Source organism: Chlorocebus sabaeus, chromosome 15 (genome assembly GCF_047675955.1).
Source record: "Chlorocebus sabaeus isolate Y175 chromosome 15, mChlSab1.0.hap1, whole genome shotgun sequence".
Lineage (NCBI taxonomy): Eukaryota > Metazoa > Chordata > Mammalia > Primates > Cercopithecidae > Chlorocebus > Chlorocebus sabaeus.
The window spans coordinates 76,826,978-76,844,606 of record NC_132918.1 but is presented as its reverse complement, the minus strand read 5'-3'; the positions used below and the strand labels follow the sequence as shown (position 1 = coordinate 76,844,606).

At 40.6% G+C, this 17,629-nt stretch overlaps 1 protein-coding gene across 1 annotated transcript in view; it reads right to left on the bottom strand.

Annotated features, from left to right (window-relative positions):
- The window catches only part of STT3B (STT3 oligosaccharyltransferase complex catalytic subunit B), a 104,996-nt gene extending 93,107 nt beyond the window's left edge, over positions 1-11,889 (bottom strand). Inside the window, exon 1 of the mRNA XM_008009357.3 lies at positions 11,178-11,889. Coding sequence (XP_008007548.1) covers positions 11,178-11,488 — 311 coding nt within the window. The 5' untranslated portion in view covers positions 11,489-11,889. The remainder of the gene's footprint in view (positions 1-11,177) is intronic.
- Positions 11,890-17,629: the final 5,740 nt, after the last annotated feature.

Below are 17,629 nucleotides of genomic sequence, written 5' to 3'. Positions count from 1 at the left end.
TAGATTTTTTAAAAGCCACAGTGATGGACAAAGATTTGTTTTTAAAAAAGCACACATTTTTAAAAGCAAAAACATCTAGTGAGATCATTACAGCATACTGTTTTAGGATTCACAGGAATATTGCTATTATTACATGGAATGATTCTATAACTAAAGAACTGACCATTTTGTCAGGATTCAATTCATAATAAAAGAAAAATAAAGACTTTATATCTGGTTTATTTAACTCAAAATATCTACAATATTCAATGATCCTCTCCAGTAATTAGACAAAAACAAAGCTATTTCCATTGCAAAGACACTTTAATGAAGACAAGCAACTTATTTCATCCCTAATGAGTATTTTCATTTAGTATCCCTTTCACCTCTTACGGGAAAGTTTAAATGAGATCAGTCAGAGCTGGGATGGTTTCCTAAAGTGTTGCTTAATTTGCATATTAATTCACTACAATCATAAAGTTAAATCAAGAGCCATGAAACCAAATGGATCATTAATCCAACCCCACCCAAATTCATCATGTGCATGAATTTAGTATATTCTAACTAATGCCTATGTATGCAATGATAATTTCAATTCTTACTATTCCTTCGCATCAGAATATATTTCTCAAGTTCAATTAAAATGGCAGCTTGTGAATTTTACTTCTATTGCTGACATCTGTCTTTTTTCATTTCTTATTTGAAAAGAATAAAACTTTCATAACTCATATGGTTTTTGGATATTAACTAGTTTGTCTTCTCTTATTCAATGTTCCCTAACTAGTGAGTTAACACTTGAGACAGACCTCTCTAAGACTTACTTGTACTTGGAAGAAATACTCAGGAAACTAAAACCTTCCTCAAAGTTCTTCCTAAGTTATCCATCCAGCCATTCATCTCCCAATTGTTGATGGCCGTCATGATGATCACATATACCACTTCTTCCATAAACGTTACCTCCTTTCTTCATCGTCAACGCTTTCTTTTTTCTATTAAGATTAATACGACATATTTATTGAAAGTGGGATGATGATGTTCACTGCACATGTGATCTTACTGACATCACAGTCAAATCCAAAATTTCAAAGTATTGCACCACACAGACTTACTACAGTATTACTATTATGACCAAAACATAAAACGTGGTTATCATTAAAGGATCTGTCTTAATATTCATTGTGCACTCACTATGTTCCTAATACTGTGTAGGATATTCTAGAAAGATCAGAAAAATGTTCTTGCCCTAAAGAATCTTTTGTCTCTCTACAATAATAGTAATAAGTTATTATTATATTCATAGGAGGAAAAATGAGCACCAAAATTTAAATCATCATACCAGTACCTTACCAACTTTGGCAAAGAACAGTAAGTCTCCCTGAGTGTTTTTACACACACAGGTGTTAAAATCTTCAAAATGGCTCTGGCCTAGGTAGACAAATAAACAATCCTAAGTAAAACTTAGTTTGTTTTGTATTAATAAAACCTGTACCTAGACCTCTCACGTAAGACACATATGATCAACTGTGATTTCTGAGAGAAGCAGGCCTGGAATTTATCTCTCTTTTTATTTATTTATTTATTTATTTATTTATTTATTTATTTAGAGACGGAGTTTCACTCTGTCGCCCAGGCTGGAGTACAGTGGCGCGATCTCGGCTCACTGCAACCTCTGCCGCCCGGGCTCAATCAATTCTCCTGCCTCAGCCTCTCGAGCAACTGGGATTACAGGTGACTGCCACTGCGCCTGGCTAATTTTGGGGGGGGGGTTTCACCATGTTGGCCAGGCTGGTTTTGAACTGACCTCGTGATCCACCCGTCTCAGTCTCCCAAAGTGCTAGGGTTACAGGCACGAGCCACCACACCCAGCCAGCCTGGAATTTTTCTTAATAGTTAATATATCTCAGAAAAAAATCCACATTTGAGGAATTCATATAAGAAATACACTAGAGGCGTTAAAATAGGTTAAATCACTCAGTTGGACCATCATCCAACTAGAACCTAATTTGAGCCATTTATATTACTCTCTGGCAGGTACACATGGGATTTTGTGAAGATGGGACACAGTATGTACACCTACCCTAAGACACTTGGTTTAAATATTAAGTTTGAATTCTGTAGAAATACTGGCTGACTAAACAAAGTTTGAAGAAAGACAGTCCTAGATTTAAATTTTTCTTTAATAAATAATTATGACAGAAATGCAATATATGCAAAATTGCTAAATCTACACAAACAACAAAATACCTAAAAACCAACCAGGATTGACAATCTCTGCAAATACATCAATACAGCAAACACTCCATGCTTAGGGTTTTCCTAAATTCCTCAGCTCAGACCTCCACTTCCAGTATTCTCTTTCTTGCTTTCAAGAAGTATCAAACAACCAATCCCTCCTTTACACCAATTTTAATATACAATACTTTAAAATAATAGTTGACAAAAAGCCATCATTTAAAAACTAGTCATTTTGCATTTATCTGATTATCATTTGTCTCCTGAAAGACAATGATGTCTCTCTTTCCCACCCACTTTCTTAAATTCTTGGTTTCTGTAGATAAATTAAATCTCTGGACAATTAGTACCTTAAAACAAAGTTGTCAAAGTTACTCTAGTCAAGGATGACTCCAGCTCAAGGGTTCAGACTTAAGATAATTCTTAATCTCAAGTGAAGAGAAGAATACCTTCCCCTTCTCTTTCCTAGAGGCACTTCCTGCTATTAAAGAACAGGCAACCCCCTCAGGTGAATAAGATACGTGGTTAGTCAAATTATTGCTGAACGTTATTACTTACATACTGTCAACGATCCTTTGACCAACAAGGATGAATCTTAAAGAAAATGCTCAGCCAAAAAAAAGAAAAAAGAAAAAAAGAGACACAAAAGCCACAACTCCATTTATCTAAAGTTTAAAAATAGGCAAAACTAAATTGTATTGTTTAGCAATGCACACAGAGTTTATCACCTATGAGAAAAAGGAAGGATGTCATCACTATAAAGTCAAGGGGTGGAATGGATTGAGAAACACACCAGGTTGTCTAAGGTGTGGCAATGATCTTGATCTGGGTAACAGTCACATGGGTGTTCATTATACTTTACATTAGATTTATATTTTTCAGGATGTGTCATACTTCATCATAAAAGAAAACTGTTTTAAAAACTGAAACTGAATTATCTTTACTCCTCTAATGAAATCTTTTGCAGAACTCATTTCTTTGCTCTTGTTTATAGAACCATTTAAGACTTATTTTCAAATAATATAACTGTACAAGAGTGCTGCCTTCCAACAGTTCTGTACTCACTCCATTTCTGATGTGGGTTACATAAATAAGATGTATAATAATTTACTTTAATAACAAACCTTCCAGGCTGGGCACGGTGGCACATGCCTGTAATCTCAGCACTTTGGGAGGCCGAGGCAGGCGGATCACGATGTCAGGAGATTGAGACCATCCTGGCTAACAAGATGAAAACCTGTCTCTACTAAAAACACAAAAACTAGCTGGGTACGGTGGCGGGCGCCCGTAGTCCCAGCTACTCGGGAGGCTGAGGCATGAGAATGGCATGAACCCAGGAGGCGGAGCTTGCAGTGAGCAGAGATCGCACCACTGCACTCCAGCCTGGGCAACAGAGCGAGACCCTGTCAAAATAAATAAATAAATAAAAATAAGAATAATAATAAACCTTCTTAAACAAGGTATAGTCTACAGGTGTTACTGGTATTTTAAGAACAGGCATCAAATAATAAACATGTGGTGTGCATGGTGGTCACGAGTGAGTTTCCAGTTATGATCCTTTTCTCCAACTCCTTATGGCCTGTGTTCTCCTTAAGACAAATTTGGTCAGCAACTAACAATAATTTAAGCTGTGGATATACTACAATTTTGAAAAATCACACTACACTCATTTTAATTTTTTTTAACAGTGTGGGCAAAAACATAAAATTTTACCTTCGAAACTAGTATTTGCATATATATGTATACCTTATATGTTACAACATTATCTATCTATTGTGGGGGTGGGGGGAAAGTGAAACAAAGCACCAATATTTAAAATTCAACACAATTCATTTGAAGGATTTTATAGGTTGGAGGGGCTGCTAGATATCACTAAAGAATACCACACTGGGGAGACAAGTCTTTAATTACTTGAGAGTAGCTAATAAACCTGTAAGGCATGGGAAAAAAAAAAAAAAGAAAATATTATTAACTTAGTTATCAACTAATCATTAACACTTTAACACACTTTACTAATATCAACAAAACTTTAAATATGTCTTTATGCAGTAACATTTCCCTTTTAATAGGAATGAGCAAACAAGGTAAAAAAGAAGAAAGTTTTAAAACTTACACTGCTAATTTATGGAGATTACAGACAACCAGTACACACAATTTTTTAAATAATCAATTCCAGATAAGTAAAGCTTCACACAAAAGCTCTATTTGTTTCCATATCTAAGCCTGAATTGTCAACATTCACAATAGTGTCAATTTAAACTGAGTGGTAGAAAGTAACTTCCCCTCATCTTCTGAAGTAACAATTTCTAACAACTTTTCAAAATATTCCCTTCTACAGCAAACATAGGTGCAACGAAAATGGAAAAGAATCTAGCCAAGCTATAAATGTATCACCTTTGAAAAAGTATTATCCTTCTGGTCCTTAGCTTCTTAGAAAATAGGTGGCCAACATATACTCTTAAAAATCCTGTGGGTTACAGAATTCTGAGTCTACTCTGAAAGCTCAGCTCTCCATCTCCCAATTCCCTTAACTGGCACGGCTTAAGACTTCCAATCTCATTATTATGAACTTTTTACAGACAAAATAAATCTTAATAATATTCAGTTGGATTTGATCATCTTTTCCTCTCATTCATTCAGCTACTCTCTTCGAAGTTTCTGAAAATCCCATAGTAATTGAAGGTTAAAAGTCTTAAAACCATCAACTCATCTCTTTGCTCCATCAAAACAATCAAAGTAATCAGCTACTATTCAACTAGTAAGTTTAGTTAGCTACAGCCCAGATTGTGAAGAGGTATTTTGATAGACCAGTATTTTAAGACTTAATTTGGGGCACCTGATAAAAAAACATAAATTAAACAGAGGACACTTTTAGTTAAGCTGGCCCTGGAGGCAGAGGGTGTAGTAAAAACAGACTTTGGAGTCAGGCAGACCTGTATCCTTCAATTCTTGTGGGAAATACTGAATTGAATTATCTTTTGTCTACGGAAATAAAAAGACATTACCTCATCTCCTCAATTCTAAGATGTCATTGGATTGTAAAACACTGTAAAAACTAAGCATCTACTCGTTTAGAACAAACATTAAAGTTATCCTGTGACATTAGAAAGAAAAGAAAATAGACACAGTTGAGAGTGGTCTATTAGTGCCAACTGTCACAATTTTTTAGATTCGTTTGTCTACATATAATAGCACAATCTTGAACAACAGAAAGAGGTATTCACTAATTCATGTACACCTTATATTCCAAAACATGTTTAGATGTTTTTCATTTGAAACTATGAAAGCATTTTTCCAAAGACATAAAATTCTAAATAGTGGTTAGATTTCCTGGCAAGCCTACAAATGCAGATTAATGTATATTTACCTAAATATGTGAGCCTCTGGGGCAACTGATCCTATCTCCCCCAGCACTAACCCTCACCTCCTAATATATTCCACTTTAAAAACAAACAAAAAACCCTACAGTATTACCACTTTCTATCAATTTCTAAATTCCCGGAAATTACTCCTTGTCAGAAGTAGGTAAGAGGAGGACAACAGAAGCCTTCTCAGAAGAATTACTGGTTTAAATACAAAAAGCATCCACCAAAATCAGGTAGAGAGATGGTTGAAGACAGAGTAGTAGGAGAACCATTTACATGTTTTCCCCTTTCAACAGCATTAATTTGGCCAATATAGTGTATCTGTGGGTCCTATATCATTTGGAAATGTTTTTCTTTTTTCCTATTGCAGGGATTTACAGAAGCCACTTTTGCAATCACACTAAAGCTAAACCATTACCTCTGGATGAAAGATGACAGAGACAACAGGCTGACCTATAAAAGTCTTCTAGTAATTCAAGGAATTTAGGAGTTTCACATGAATTACACCTAATAAAACCAACATCAACATCAATATCCATCTATCCACTTCAGAGTTTCTTCTGAGACACCAGATTCAGCAAAGTCAAGTCATTTAACAGATGTAGAACTAATGCACTGATTTACAATGCACTCAGGTAAGCTGCTAACCAAAACCTGGAATGATGGAATCTGATCCTAACTTCAGTCTGAGGATACTGAAACAGCATTTATATACAAATGTTCAAATAATATAGAAAACAAACACTATGCAGAAATAAATCCTCTTTATCATGGCATTGGGGAACAAAGATGGTATTCTTCATATCATAGTAAACAATGTCTGTCTACAAGCAGGATTTAAAAGTAGTAATGGACAGGAAGATATGCTAAAGCACAATATTAATTGTAGAATCTAGTTGGTGAGCGTATATGAGTGTTCACTATAAAATTCAACTTTGTGTATTTGAAAATGTTTGTAATAGTTTAGCAATAGGTCTGTTGAATTGTGGGGTCTTTAGAAGCCAACTGCAGTATTTTCACTCCCTAAGATCATTAAGTTTTAAAAGTAAACAAACTGAGGGAAAAACATGATTTGGTCACTTGAGAATAATATTAACCTTTCCATCCTTCATTTCTGAGAGCATGTGTGCACAGATGAATACTAAGATACAATAAACATAAATGTTAACATTTTCTCAAACTTACTGAGAGTACAAAAATTGATTACAGTTAAGTTAGCCCATATTTATTAACAACTAGGTCAGAGATTATGAAGTAAATCCTTATATTGAGTTTCTAATGTTTATAACCAATGTTGTCTTTATGCAAACTGTTCATGGCAGTTAGGGGCATGTAGTCCTACCCAAGTTAGCCTTTAAGATATGAAAACCCTAAAAAGGGAAGAAAAAGTCCCAAGGGCATTCATGACAGACCCAACTACCCTAGGGACTATACTTCATGAAATCCATGATTACTACCTATGGAAGCCATCACGCTCAACCGAAATGGTAGTAGTACCAATCTTATCATAAATTCACACAATTTAATTGCCAATGAAATCAGTAATCAGTAACAGTAATACCTGGTCTGAAGTGCAGCTGGACTGCTGATGCTAATGATCCCACAGTCAAAGTGACTTTTTAAGATTTGGGGACGTTTGTGTTCTAAAACTGGTTTTGCTACCAATTTGTCCTCTTCAGAACTGAGGTCAACCGCCTCTTTTTTTTCATCTGCAAAGTGAAGGAAAACATGGAGACCTCAAAGTACAGGAAGTAGTCCCCAACTTATAACAGCTTATGTTCCAAAGGTTTATCACTCCTTTGAAAACATATCTATACTAATTAACCAATTTATACCATAGTTTCTTTGGAAAAATTGCACTCTAAGTTCCAACTCTAAATTGCAACTTTCTGCCCAGCAAAAAGGCATCTGCTGCATTTTTGCTAACTACAGCCAAAACCTAAGGCTCAGAGAATTCTCCCTAGGGAGAACCCACTTTATAACCTGCGAAGGCAGGAAAAAAAGACAGTTCTCACATAGGGAACTTCATTGCTTCTATGGGAAAGGCTACCACAATTTAACAAGATAATGGATAAGGAAAAGGTATCTGGCTAATATAAAGTAAAAGTATTATCAGTTACAATAAAAATATGTAGAAAATGCATTTTGCTCCAGATAAAAAGGTATAGTTAAGTACTATTAAAGTGGTTGATTAATCAAATGTTTGGCAAGTACAGAACACACATTTCCAAACTGCTTCCTCCTATCTGTTCAACTCAGCTGATAAGGGAGGAATTACTAAAGTGAAGTCAAATTGTTACCAAAAATGTTGCTAAATTCTAAAGTGCAGTGTATTTCAATAAATAAATCACACACCACCCCTCACGACAACTGGTAAGATATATAAAATAACTTGGGTGACAAATTTAAAAAACAAGTATAACTCTGTGATGAGAAGTCACTTTCAGCAGCTAACTTGAGTCTTCTACACAATTTAAGAACTACTGGAAAATTTAAAGAAATAGCTCACAGGGAAAGTAAACCCTTCACTTAAAACGACTTTCAGAAACGAAACCAGTGATAGAGATATGGAAAAAGAGGTCAGGGAAGGTATGAGCAGGCCAGAATAAATTGGTTTGTGGACGCACAGCCTGAGAGTAACATTTAAATATTATTAAAGGTCTGTGTCATTGCTATATGATATGATGGTGATCTGAGCAACTCCCAAACTAGAAACACTAGAGTGTTCACCTACAGACCAGTTGAAGTGTTGCGACTATTAGCAGCTATAGAAGAAAACTAAATATTTAAAAGCCCAAAAACGCTTTAAAAGCCCAAAGTAATAATGGCAGGCAATCTACACATCCCCCTCCTTTCAACCTTTTCAAAAAGAATGACTGTAAGAATTAGGTAAGAATGAATGAGATGCCTAACTACTTGAGATTTTCAAAAGACAGAAAAAAAAAAAACAAGAAGTAAACAAGGTTTTTTTTTTTTGTCTGAAACTTGATTCTCTCATTAAGTCACCTGAATTAGACGTTAGATTCATATTGACAAATCTCCATTCATGGTAAGGCATAGGGACATTCCATTATTCTGTAAATCTCTTTACTACTAAGCAGGATTATCTAACATTATGAATATAAACATTTAATTAAGAATAAATGTCAATATTAAAACTGTATGCAGAATACCTAAATTAAGTAGCACTTTAAAACAGAGATGTATACTTTCAAATGGTACAAATTTAGCTAAATGATAATGTGTCAGAAATACGTTTTCACATATTAAAAAAATGAAGCAAAACACATTTTCTTTTTTGAGACGGAATTTCGCTCTTTCTTGCCCAGGCTGGAGTGCAGTGGCACGATCTCGGCTCACTGAAACCTCCATCTCCCAGGTTCGAGGGATTCTCCTGCCTCAGCCTCCCAAGTAGCTGGGATTACAGGCACCTGTGCCACGCCTGGCTAATTTTCGTATTTTTAGTAAGGGGGGGGGGGCTTCACCATGTTGGCCAGGCTGGTCTCGAACTCCTGACCTCAGGTGATCCGCTGGCCTCGGCCTCCCGAAGTGAAGTGCTGGGATTACAGGCATGAGGCACTGTGCCCAGCCAAACATATTTTCATGTGCATGAAAAAGAGTTATGCCCTCCAAGCATATTGTTGAAACTGGAAAAAGAAAACTTTTAATTCTTGACTACATTTAAAAAAATTAAAATTAAAAATAATAAAAAAAATTAACCACTTTATCTGTTGAGCAACCCAATAAGCCTTTTCATTACTGCATTACTCAATTTTAGTGGGGATCTTTGGCTGACTTGATGCAGATTTCTAATCTTAAAGAAAAATGACAAAACTCTCATCATTAGTTGTGAATTTTTCTGCAATCTTTAACTTCAGTACTTAGCCTTCTATTTTTAAAAATGTTACTATGGAAATATTCACAATTTTGTTACCTGAAATGTTTGGTCAACCATGCATTTCTGCTATTTTAATCTGAAAAGAGAACTTTCTTTTTTCATATTGTCTAGTAAATACTAGCTTTCATTTTCTGGTTCCAATTTCATTTTTATCTAATTTGCTTAAGTGTTTCAAAATAAGACCACCTAATATTGTGTCAATAAGCCTTCACAAGTATTCTTAGGCTCATAAACAGTCCACAGTAACATATTTTCTTCTGTGATTGCACGTTAACAAAAAGGTTATTTTTTTAAAACTAGTATTAGAAAACAAAATCAAAACTTCTAAAATGTAATGAAAACATTTCATGGAAGACTGTCACAGTAATTAACTGATCTAAATTGAATTGCCCATGAGTGGGCCCCTATGGTGTTCAATAGATGTTGCAGTATCAATTTTTCTCTCCTTAACAGCACAACTTAAATCTGGTATATTACTATACAGGTAAGTCACCCCCCGCCGCCGAACATTTGTTATCTATACAGTTAGTAACTCTCAAAAAAGATTCTCTCTCTCTGTATTTCAAATGATAAAACAAATATCCTGAAATTTAATTAGGTCTAACCGTGAGGAAGTAAGATTAACTCAAGGCTGACAGATCTACAAAATACACCACTTTAAAAGGCATACTCTCAGGGGGAAAAATCCTAACTCGAGTTGGGCAAGTTGTGAAAAAAAAGTTAAAGCAATCTTCCCATCTAGATAATTCACAGACCAACGTCGTGTCTAAGTTAGCTAGTGCTGTTAAGAGTGGGGTAATTTCCTTTACACTATGTGCAACTTCGATATTATAATCTAGGACTCCCATCACTGTGGTACTCTTTGCTCTTATCCACAAGCCTTCCTGCAGACCGATAAAGGAATTAATGTAATGCTTTCAGATGTTGTGCATAACACACTAAGGGTGACAGTAGCTAAGAGAGTAAGGATCTTGTTCTAAAAAGCAACCCAAGACGAAGTGGAACAGTAAGGAGCTGAGTGCACTTAAGAGCTCTGAAAAAAGCCACTCTTTAAAATACCTAATGACAAATAAATAAGAGTAGCTAGCTTTCAGATCACTTTCAGGGATATTATTTCCTTCCCTCCAACACGCCACTCACTCTCCTTTTCCCTTCTCGTATGAGAGCAAAAAAAGAAACAGTAAAAGCGTAAAACTGCCAAGGGTGAGCAGCCGGGGTTCCAGCACATCTGGACCCACCTACGGCGGCAACAGGGCAGCCCCCTGGCCAATTCCGTCTGAACTAGCAAAAACGCGCCCGCAAAAATGAAAGAACGCGAAAGCACCGGGCGAGGAGGGCGGGGAATCCGCCGAGAGTCCGCGGAGGAGCTACCTGCCGGCTCGTGGCGTGGCGGGTCCGGACTCAGCGACTAAAGCCGGCTGCGAGGGGCTGCACCCACACTCCTGGCAGTCGTCACACTAGCCCGGCCGAGGGTCAAGGTTTCGCTCCCGGACCCCGACGCCCCGTCTCAGGCTGCTCAGGGCAAACTTCGCCCACGGGCAGGGGGCGCGCCCGGAGCTCCCGGACCCGCGCCCGCCTCAGCCAGGACGCGAGCGGGGCTCGGCGGCGGCGCCGGGCCAAGTCGAGGAGAGCCGCGGCCGGCAGAGGAGCGGGTCCCGGTTTCCCGCGGGCCGCGGGCGGGGGAGGGGCGGCGGGGCACTTACCACGGGTCGAACTCGTGGATGATGCTTTCGAAGCGGATGACGGCGAAGAGGCGGGAGCTGAAGCCAGCAAGCCAGGCCAGGAAGAGGATGGTGAAGGAGAGCAGCGACTGCCACCCAGCCGGCTGCGACAGCCCCCCGGACAGCCCCGCTGGGGCCGGCTTCGGCGGCGCCGCGCCGCCAGCCTTGTGCGCGCACTGGGCCCCGGGCCCGTGGTGGCCGTGCCGGCTGTTCCCCAGGGCCATGAGGCCACTCCACGGGGACGAGTTGAGGGACGACTTATGCTTGCTCTCCGGGGCCGAGGGCTCCGCCATGTTGTGCCCCGGCGGCGGGTCTAGCTCTCCTCCTCCGCCGCCGCCGCCGCCTGGTGCGAGGGGTGCTGGGCGGGGACCCGGAGGAGGAGGAGGAGGAGGAAGAAAAAGGAGGAGGAGGGAAGAGCTCTGCGCGCTCCCGCCCTCAGCGCCGCGAGGCCGGGGGACTGGGGGTGGAGGAAGCGGCGGCGGGGAGTCTCCGCCTCAGCAGCGGCCGCGAACGCCGCTCTCTCAACCCAGATGGCCCCTGCGCCCCGCTAGCCATCCGTATCACCAGTGCAGCTGCGGCGGCGGCGAAAGCCGACGGGACGAGGGCGCCAGAGAAGCAGCAGCAGACGGAGGCGGCACCACGGCTCTAAGAAGCAATGACATTCCCTCTCTCGCCCGCCGCCCGCCCAGCCGAGAGGAGCAGGGGGAGGAGCCCCCTGGAGTCCGGGCGGAGCTCAAGCAACCTCTGACTCCGCCCCCGGCCCGACAGGAACTGGCCCCTCAGCCTGTCACAAAGCGACAGGTCCGTTAGGGGGCGGGCCCAGAACGGCGGCGCCCACCAATAGGGGCGCCAGCTAGGGCGGCGCTTGACCCAACCGTCTCCCACTTCCCCTCCCCCTTCCAGCCTCGCGCCCATTCGCCCAGAGCGGCCGAGCTGCGCGGCTACGGCTTCATTGTCAGTTGAAAGACGCGGTTTCGCGCGTCTGTGCGGTCGGCGAGGAAGGGTACTAGGCGGCTCCGCTAGGTTCATAGAGCAGAGCTGGGCTGAGGGGCGGGAACTGCGGAGCGGCCTCGGTCAAACTCGGCTTAAAGGACGCTGAGAGCGCCGCACCGACCAGCAGCACGCTCGCGGGCTCTCTGCGGTCGTGACTTTTAACCCGCTTTGCGCGGAGCCCCCACCACGTGACGGATGCGCAGGCGCATTACCATAGCCCTCGGTGCGTGGGTCTGTCCGAGGGGCTCTGCCGCCCCCGGAGCTCCTTGCGTGGCGCTGCGAGTGAGCCCGCGGTGGCAGTGACATGGCCTGCCCTGCTCCCTGTACTCCACGTCCTGCCTCCGGCTTCTGCGGCCGCGGGAATCCGAGAATGTGAGCGAAGACAAGTTTTCCGGCATCGGAAACTGGTTGGAGCCGGCAAGCGCGCCCCTAGCTCCGGCAGGCAAAATGCGACCTTCTCTCGCCCTTTGTCGTTTGTACTCCGTATTGCAAAAGAACTGTATGTTCACTGGAAATATGGGAAAATGCAGAAATGCATTAACGGCTGCATACATTCCGTCGAATGAGTGAAACTAACTTACCCTGGACGTTAAGCTGTTTCCAGTTCTCACTTTACTAAATAACAGAACGAAGATTCTCGTGCACGAATTTCTGCACGTCTACCTTGTATTTTTATACCTTCCATTCCTTTCCCCACGTCCCTCCTCATCCGCTAAAATAAAGTGGTACCTGATAAACTCAGGGCAAAATGAGCCTAAAGTGAGTGAGGTAGTGAGGAAACTCGAATTGCTCTGATATAAACCCCATAGAAAGTACGGAGCTATCTGCGTAATCGGTGCTCAGTAAATACTTGTTCATGTCAATTCACAGCTAATTGTACATTTTATTAGGTAAATAACATCTGGATATTAACGAGTATATTAGTGCAAAACTATAAAGGCCGTGAATTATTTTCTTAGGTGATTCAGATTTTTCTCTTTAAACTACAAATTGTGTTTCAATATTAACAGAGGTCTTTTCAAAATGTTAGATAAATGAACTAGTTATTTTGAGGTAGCTCTTTGAAAGTAAGGCAACTCCAGCTACCCTTTTAACCTGCTAAGTGGTTACGTTTTGTCTTGTTTCCTTAAAAAAACCGTAAATAGTCTTATTAAGGAAAGAATGAAAAGGTTTCCAGAAATAGATTTTCCCACCAACAGTTTAATAGCCGACATTTATTGAACATCTACATTTTAAGGAGAATTAAGATAAAATATTAACTGCCTCTGTTACACAGAGAAAGACGACATGCTTTTCCTCGTAGCCCAAACGGTGATGCTGAAATGACAGCAAAGGATTTTTGTCTGTGTTCCCTGAACCAAAGTTTTATCAGCCTGAAATAAAATTTGTGTTTTAATTTGTTTGGATATTTCTATTTTATTGTCTTTGTGTATCTATTCCCTATTGAGTTCTACGTTATCTTCTTTTGCTTCCTGTTTTGGCTGTTTAATGGCCATAGGCCTGGTCTGAAAAGTGACAAGGCTTAGTTCTAGTCTAAGTCTTCAAGGCTAAGTTCTAGTCTGTGGTTGCTTACTAGTCATGTAGCATTGGACATGTCGCCTGCATGGGTTGTCCTTTCTGCTGTTAAAGTCAGTTGTTAATATTAAAAAAGATAGCTTATCTGAAAGCATTTTAGGAAATTGTTCAGGAACGTGCAAATACAGGGTAGTGGTAAAGGTAAAAAACATGAAAACCCTTTGATTTTTGACCTTCATTTATTCACTCATTCATTCAGCAAGTATATATTGAACTCCTTTATGCCAACCACTGTGAGTGAACTGGGATGCATTGGGATTCAGCTGGGAACAGGAGAGACATGGCTCCTACTTTCACAGAGTTCACCAGCCAGCCCTAGGAAGGGAGGTACTAACCAAATCATCACATGGTTCAGGACCAAAATGCAGGGTGACAAACACTGTGGAGGACAGGCACGAGGGGAATTTGATCTACATGAGAAGGATGAGAAACATTACCCTGAGGAAGCAGCACTGGGGGTGATGATGAATGGACTAGGACAAGGATAATGGAACACGTTATGTAGACAGAGAAACACATGCAAAGACTGTGCAGTGGGACGGGAGGCATACAAGGAACCCAGAAAAGTGGCTGCAACACAGACAGTGGGACAAGGAGTAGGAGTCAAAGGAATGATCAGATAGTGTAGGTCCTTTTAAGAGGTGTTTTTTGCTTCATTTTAACTTCAGAATATTGAGAAGCCATAAAGGGTTTTAAGCAGCATGTGGTGTATTTGAGATAGAGGGAGAGAGTTGATCAGATGTGTGTTTTGAAAAGATTACCAAGGCTGCAATGTGAAAAGCATTTTGGAGAGGAGACCAGTAAGAGATCTCATATCTACCTGAGAATTCAGAGGTTACTTTTGTGAGGTATATGCTATTGTGGAACCACTAGAGAACCCATAAAAATAAATTGCAGCATTGTGAATTCGCAATTTCTAGCCTATCAACGTGGAAAAATGGTTTACAGTTTGTGCAAGAAGCTTGAATATGTTTGCCTCTTTGCACTTGAGGTTCTTAATCCTGCTAGGTGCTTGTAACATCCTCCTGAGTTCAAATCTCTCAGGAGTCAGATAGTCAAACACTGTGGGTGCAACATGATGAGCAGAGTGGTGTGGAATCAGAGGCCCAGCTTCCAGGGGAAGGGAGTATTTGAGCTGAAACTTGAGGGATGAGCAGAAGTTCACAAGACACACCAGGAAGAGGGATAGGGGATTCCGAAAAGGAACAAGGAAGTCCTTCAAATTAATACACAAAGTTTAATATTAATGAAGGTGCATTGGGAGATGAAACTGAAAGAGAGCTAAGAACCAGATTATCAAGGACTTGTCTGCCTGGTAAAGGAGTTTAAATATTATTCTGTAAGCAGCTGGAACTCATTGAAACATTTTGAACAACAATAACATGATCAGACTTGGCTGATGGAAGAAAAAAAAATGACAGTAGTATGAAAGATGTACTAGAAAGGGTGACAGTAGAAGGAGATAAATAAGGAAGTATTTACAGAAGTTTAAGCAAGAGAATTAGGTACCAAAACTGGGACAGACAGTAGGGCCCAGAGAGGAGAGGACAGATAGGAGAGGTATCAAGAGGACAGAGTCCAGAAATTGGTGATTGGGGTAAAATAAAAGTAGGGTTGAGGACAAATCTGGAGTTTCTGGTTTGGTTATTTGGATGGAAAGTGATGTCTCAGAAATACGGAGCAAAGGACAAGCAACAGATTTGGAGGGAAGAGGATCAAATCAGCTTCGGACATGTGATGTTTTAGGTCCCTATAGGATACCCAAGAGGAGCTGGATAACAGACCCTTAAAGAGCTGTGATGCTCAGAAGGAAGGGTTTTCTGGGAATAAAGGCTTGGGACTCCATGGCTATGGGTGAAATTTTGCTGGAATCAAAGTTATAGAAAAGGAGAGAAGGGTTGAGGATAGAGCCCTAAGGACCTCCCAAATTTAGATGTGCCTATAGGAAGCCCAAGATAGAGCAATCAAAGAGAAAAAAGAACCAGCAGAGAGAGTGATGTCCCAGCAGTGAAGAAAGGGAAATAAAGTGAAGTCAGAAGTAGCACAAGGTACAGAGAAATGGAGTATGACACAGCTGAAAAGTGTACCTTTCTTTTGGCAACCAGGAGTTCACCAATTACTTTAGCAAGGTCAATTTTAGTGGAGTCATAGGGGTAGAAACCAGATGGCAGCAGGTGAGAAGGGATCAGTGGCAAGAGATGTGCAGGCAGGGAATGTATACCACCTTTTCTAAAAGTCTGGTTTCAAAAGCACAGACAGGACCACCAAATCAGACCACCTAAATGATGATCTGCAGTCCCTAGCATTTCTCACAGTGATCAAGAAAAGATTTAAGTGCCTGTAATGTGTCCCAGGAATGACACAGGTCGGAGAGTGGGTTTCATTCTTCCTAGAGAAACACAAACAACATGACATCTGCGCTTGTACCAGACACACCACACTAGGGGTTGCCACAGTCTGTCACATAATTGACATTTGCAAATATCTAGAGCGGAGATGCACTGTCACATATTATCTTTATTTGCTACCATTGAAACACCACCACACCCTAGTCTTAAGATTCTAGATCATATATAGCAAATTAATTTTCTATTTTAGTACTCCTGAAAATTCACATTTCTATGCCCACTATCTCATGATTTTCATAAAAGGACATTGTAACAGTGAGGTAAGCATTTGATCTCAAAAAGGGCCAAAGGATAATGGCTTAAACAAATAGAAGTTTATTTTCTCTCATAAAGTGAAATCCAGAGAAAGGTGGTTGCTGGTATGAAGTCACTTGCTCAACAAAGCTTTCCACTTTTTCTGTCTTTATACTCTTTGCTGGATTCTTGGATGTCATTTTCACCCCCTTTTATGCTGTCCTTTGCATTGCATAGCAGAAGCTGAGGGGTACGTTTCCCACATTCTTTTCTCATATGACTCCATGTTACTTCGTCAGTGAGGGGAGCTCAGTCGACAAAAAAGACAGAGGATTTCAGATAGAAAAGAAAGAATGGGCAAATGTAAGATTTACATATCTTTTTGGCTGGTCTGAGAACCACTTACATAATTGTCATTGACTAAGACAATTTTGGGGAGCTTTTTGGAGATTATTGAGAACTGGAGCAGTTTCCTAGAGTTCTGAGAGCTCCCTGCTTTAGTCCTTCAGGCTAAAGTTTTCAAAGTCTCCTTCATTGACCTTGACCTTCAGGCAACAACTTCCCTTATCTTTATTCCCTATGGTCTTTCAACATTAGTGTAAATAATCATTCTTGATTAAACCTTTTATTCCTGAAGTACCTAGAGTATCTCTGTTTTCCTGACTGAACCTAGTAATACACTTTCAATTCACTTAGCGTATTGGTTTTCGTTGTCTTGATTATTGCCTCACTATTGTAAGATAGCTGCTGCAGTCCCAGACATCACACGGGCACTTGAGGCAGAAGGTTAGGAGACAGGAAGATGCCAATCACATATGTCTTCTTTTTTAAGAAAAACATTTTCCCAGAAATTATTTTAGCAGACTTTCTCTTAGATCATATTGGCACCACCACCTCTCATGACCATATTGACTTTATATTGCTCTAAGTTTACAACTTCATTTCTTTAGGCATTCCTGGTTTTCCTGAGAGCACAAGCAAAAGTCCCGAAATTGGTTTCCAGTGGCTTTGATTAGTCTGTCTTACATCATGTGCCAATTCCTGTTTTTTACTTTGGGACGGAGTCTCACTCTGTCTCCCAGGCTGGAGTGCAATGACATGATCTCAGCTCACTGCAACCGCTGCTTCCCAGGTTCAAGCAATTCTCCCGCCTCAGCCTCCCGAGTAGCTGGGATTACAGCCACCCACCACCACATCGGGCTAATTTTTGTATTTTTAGTAGAG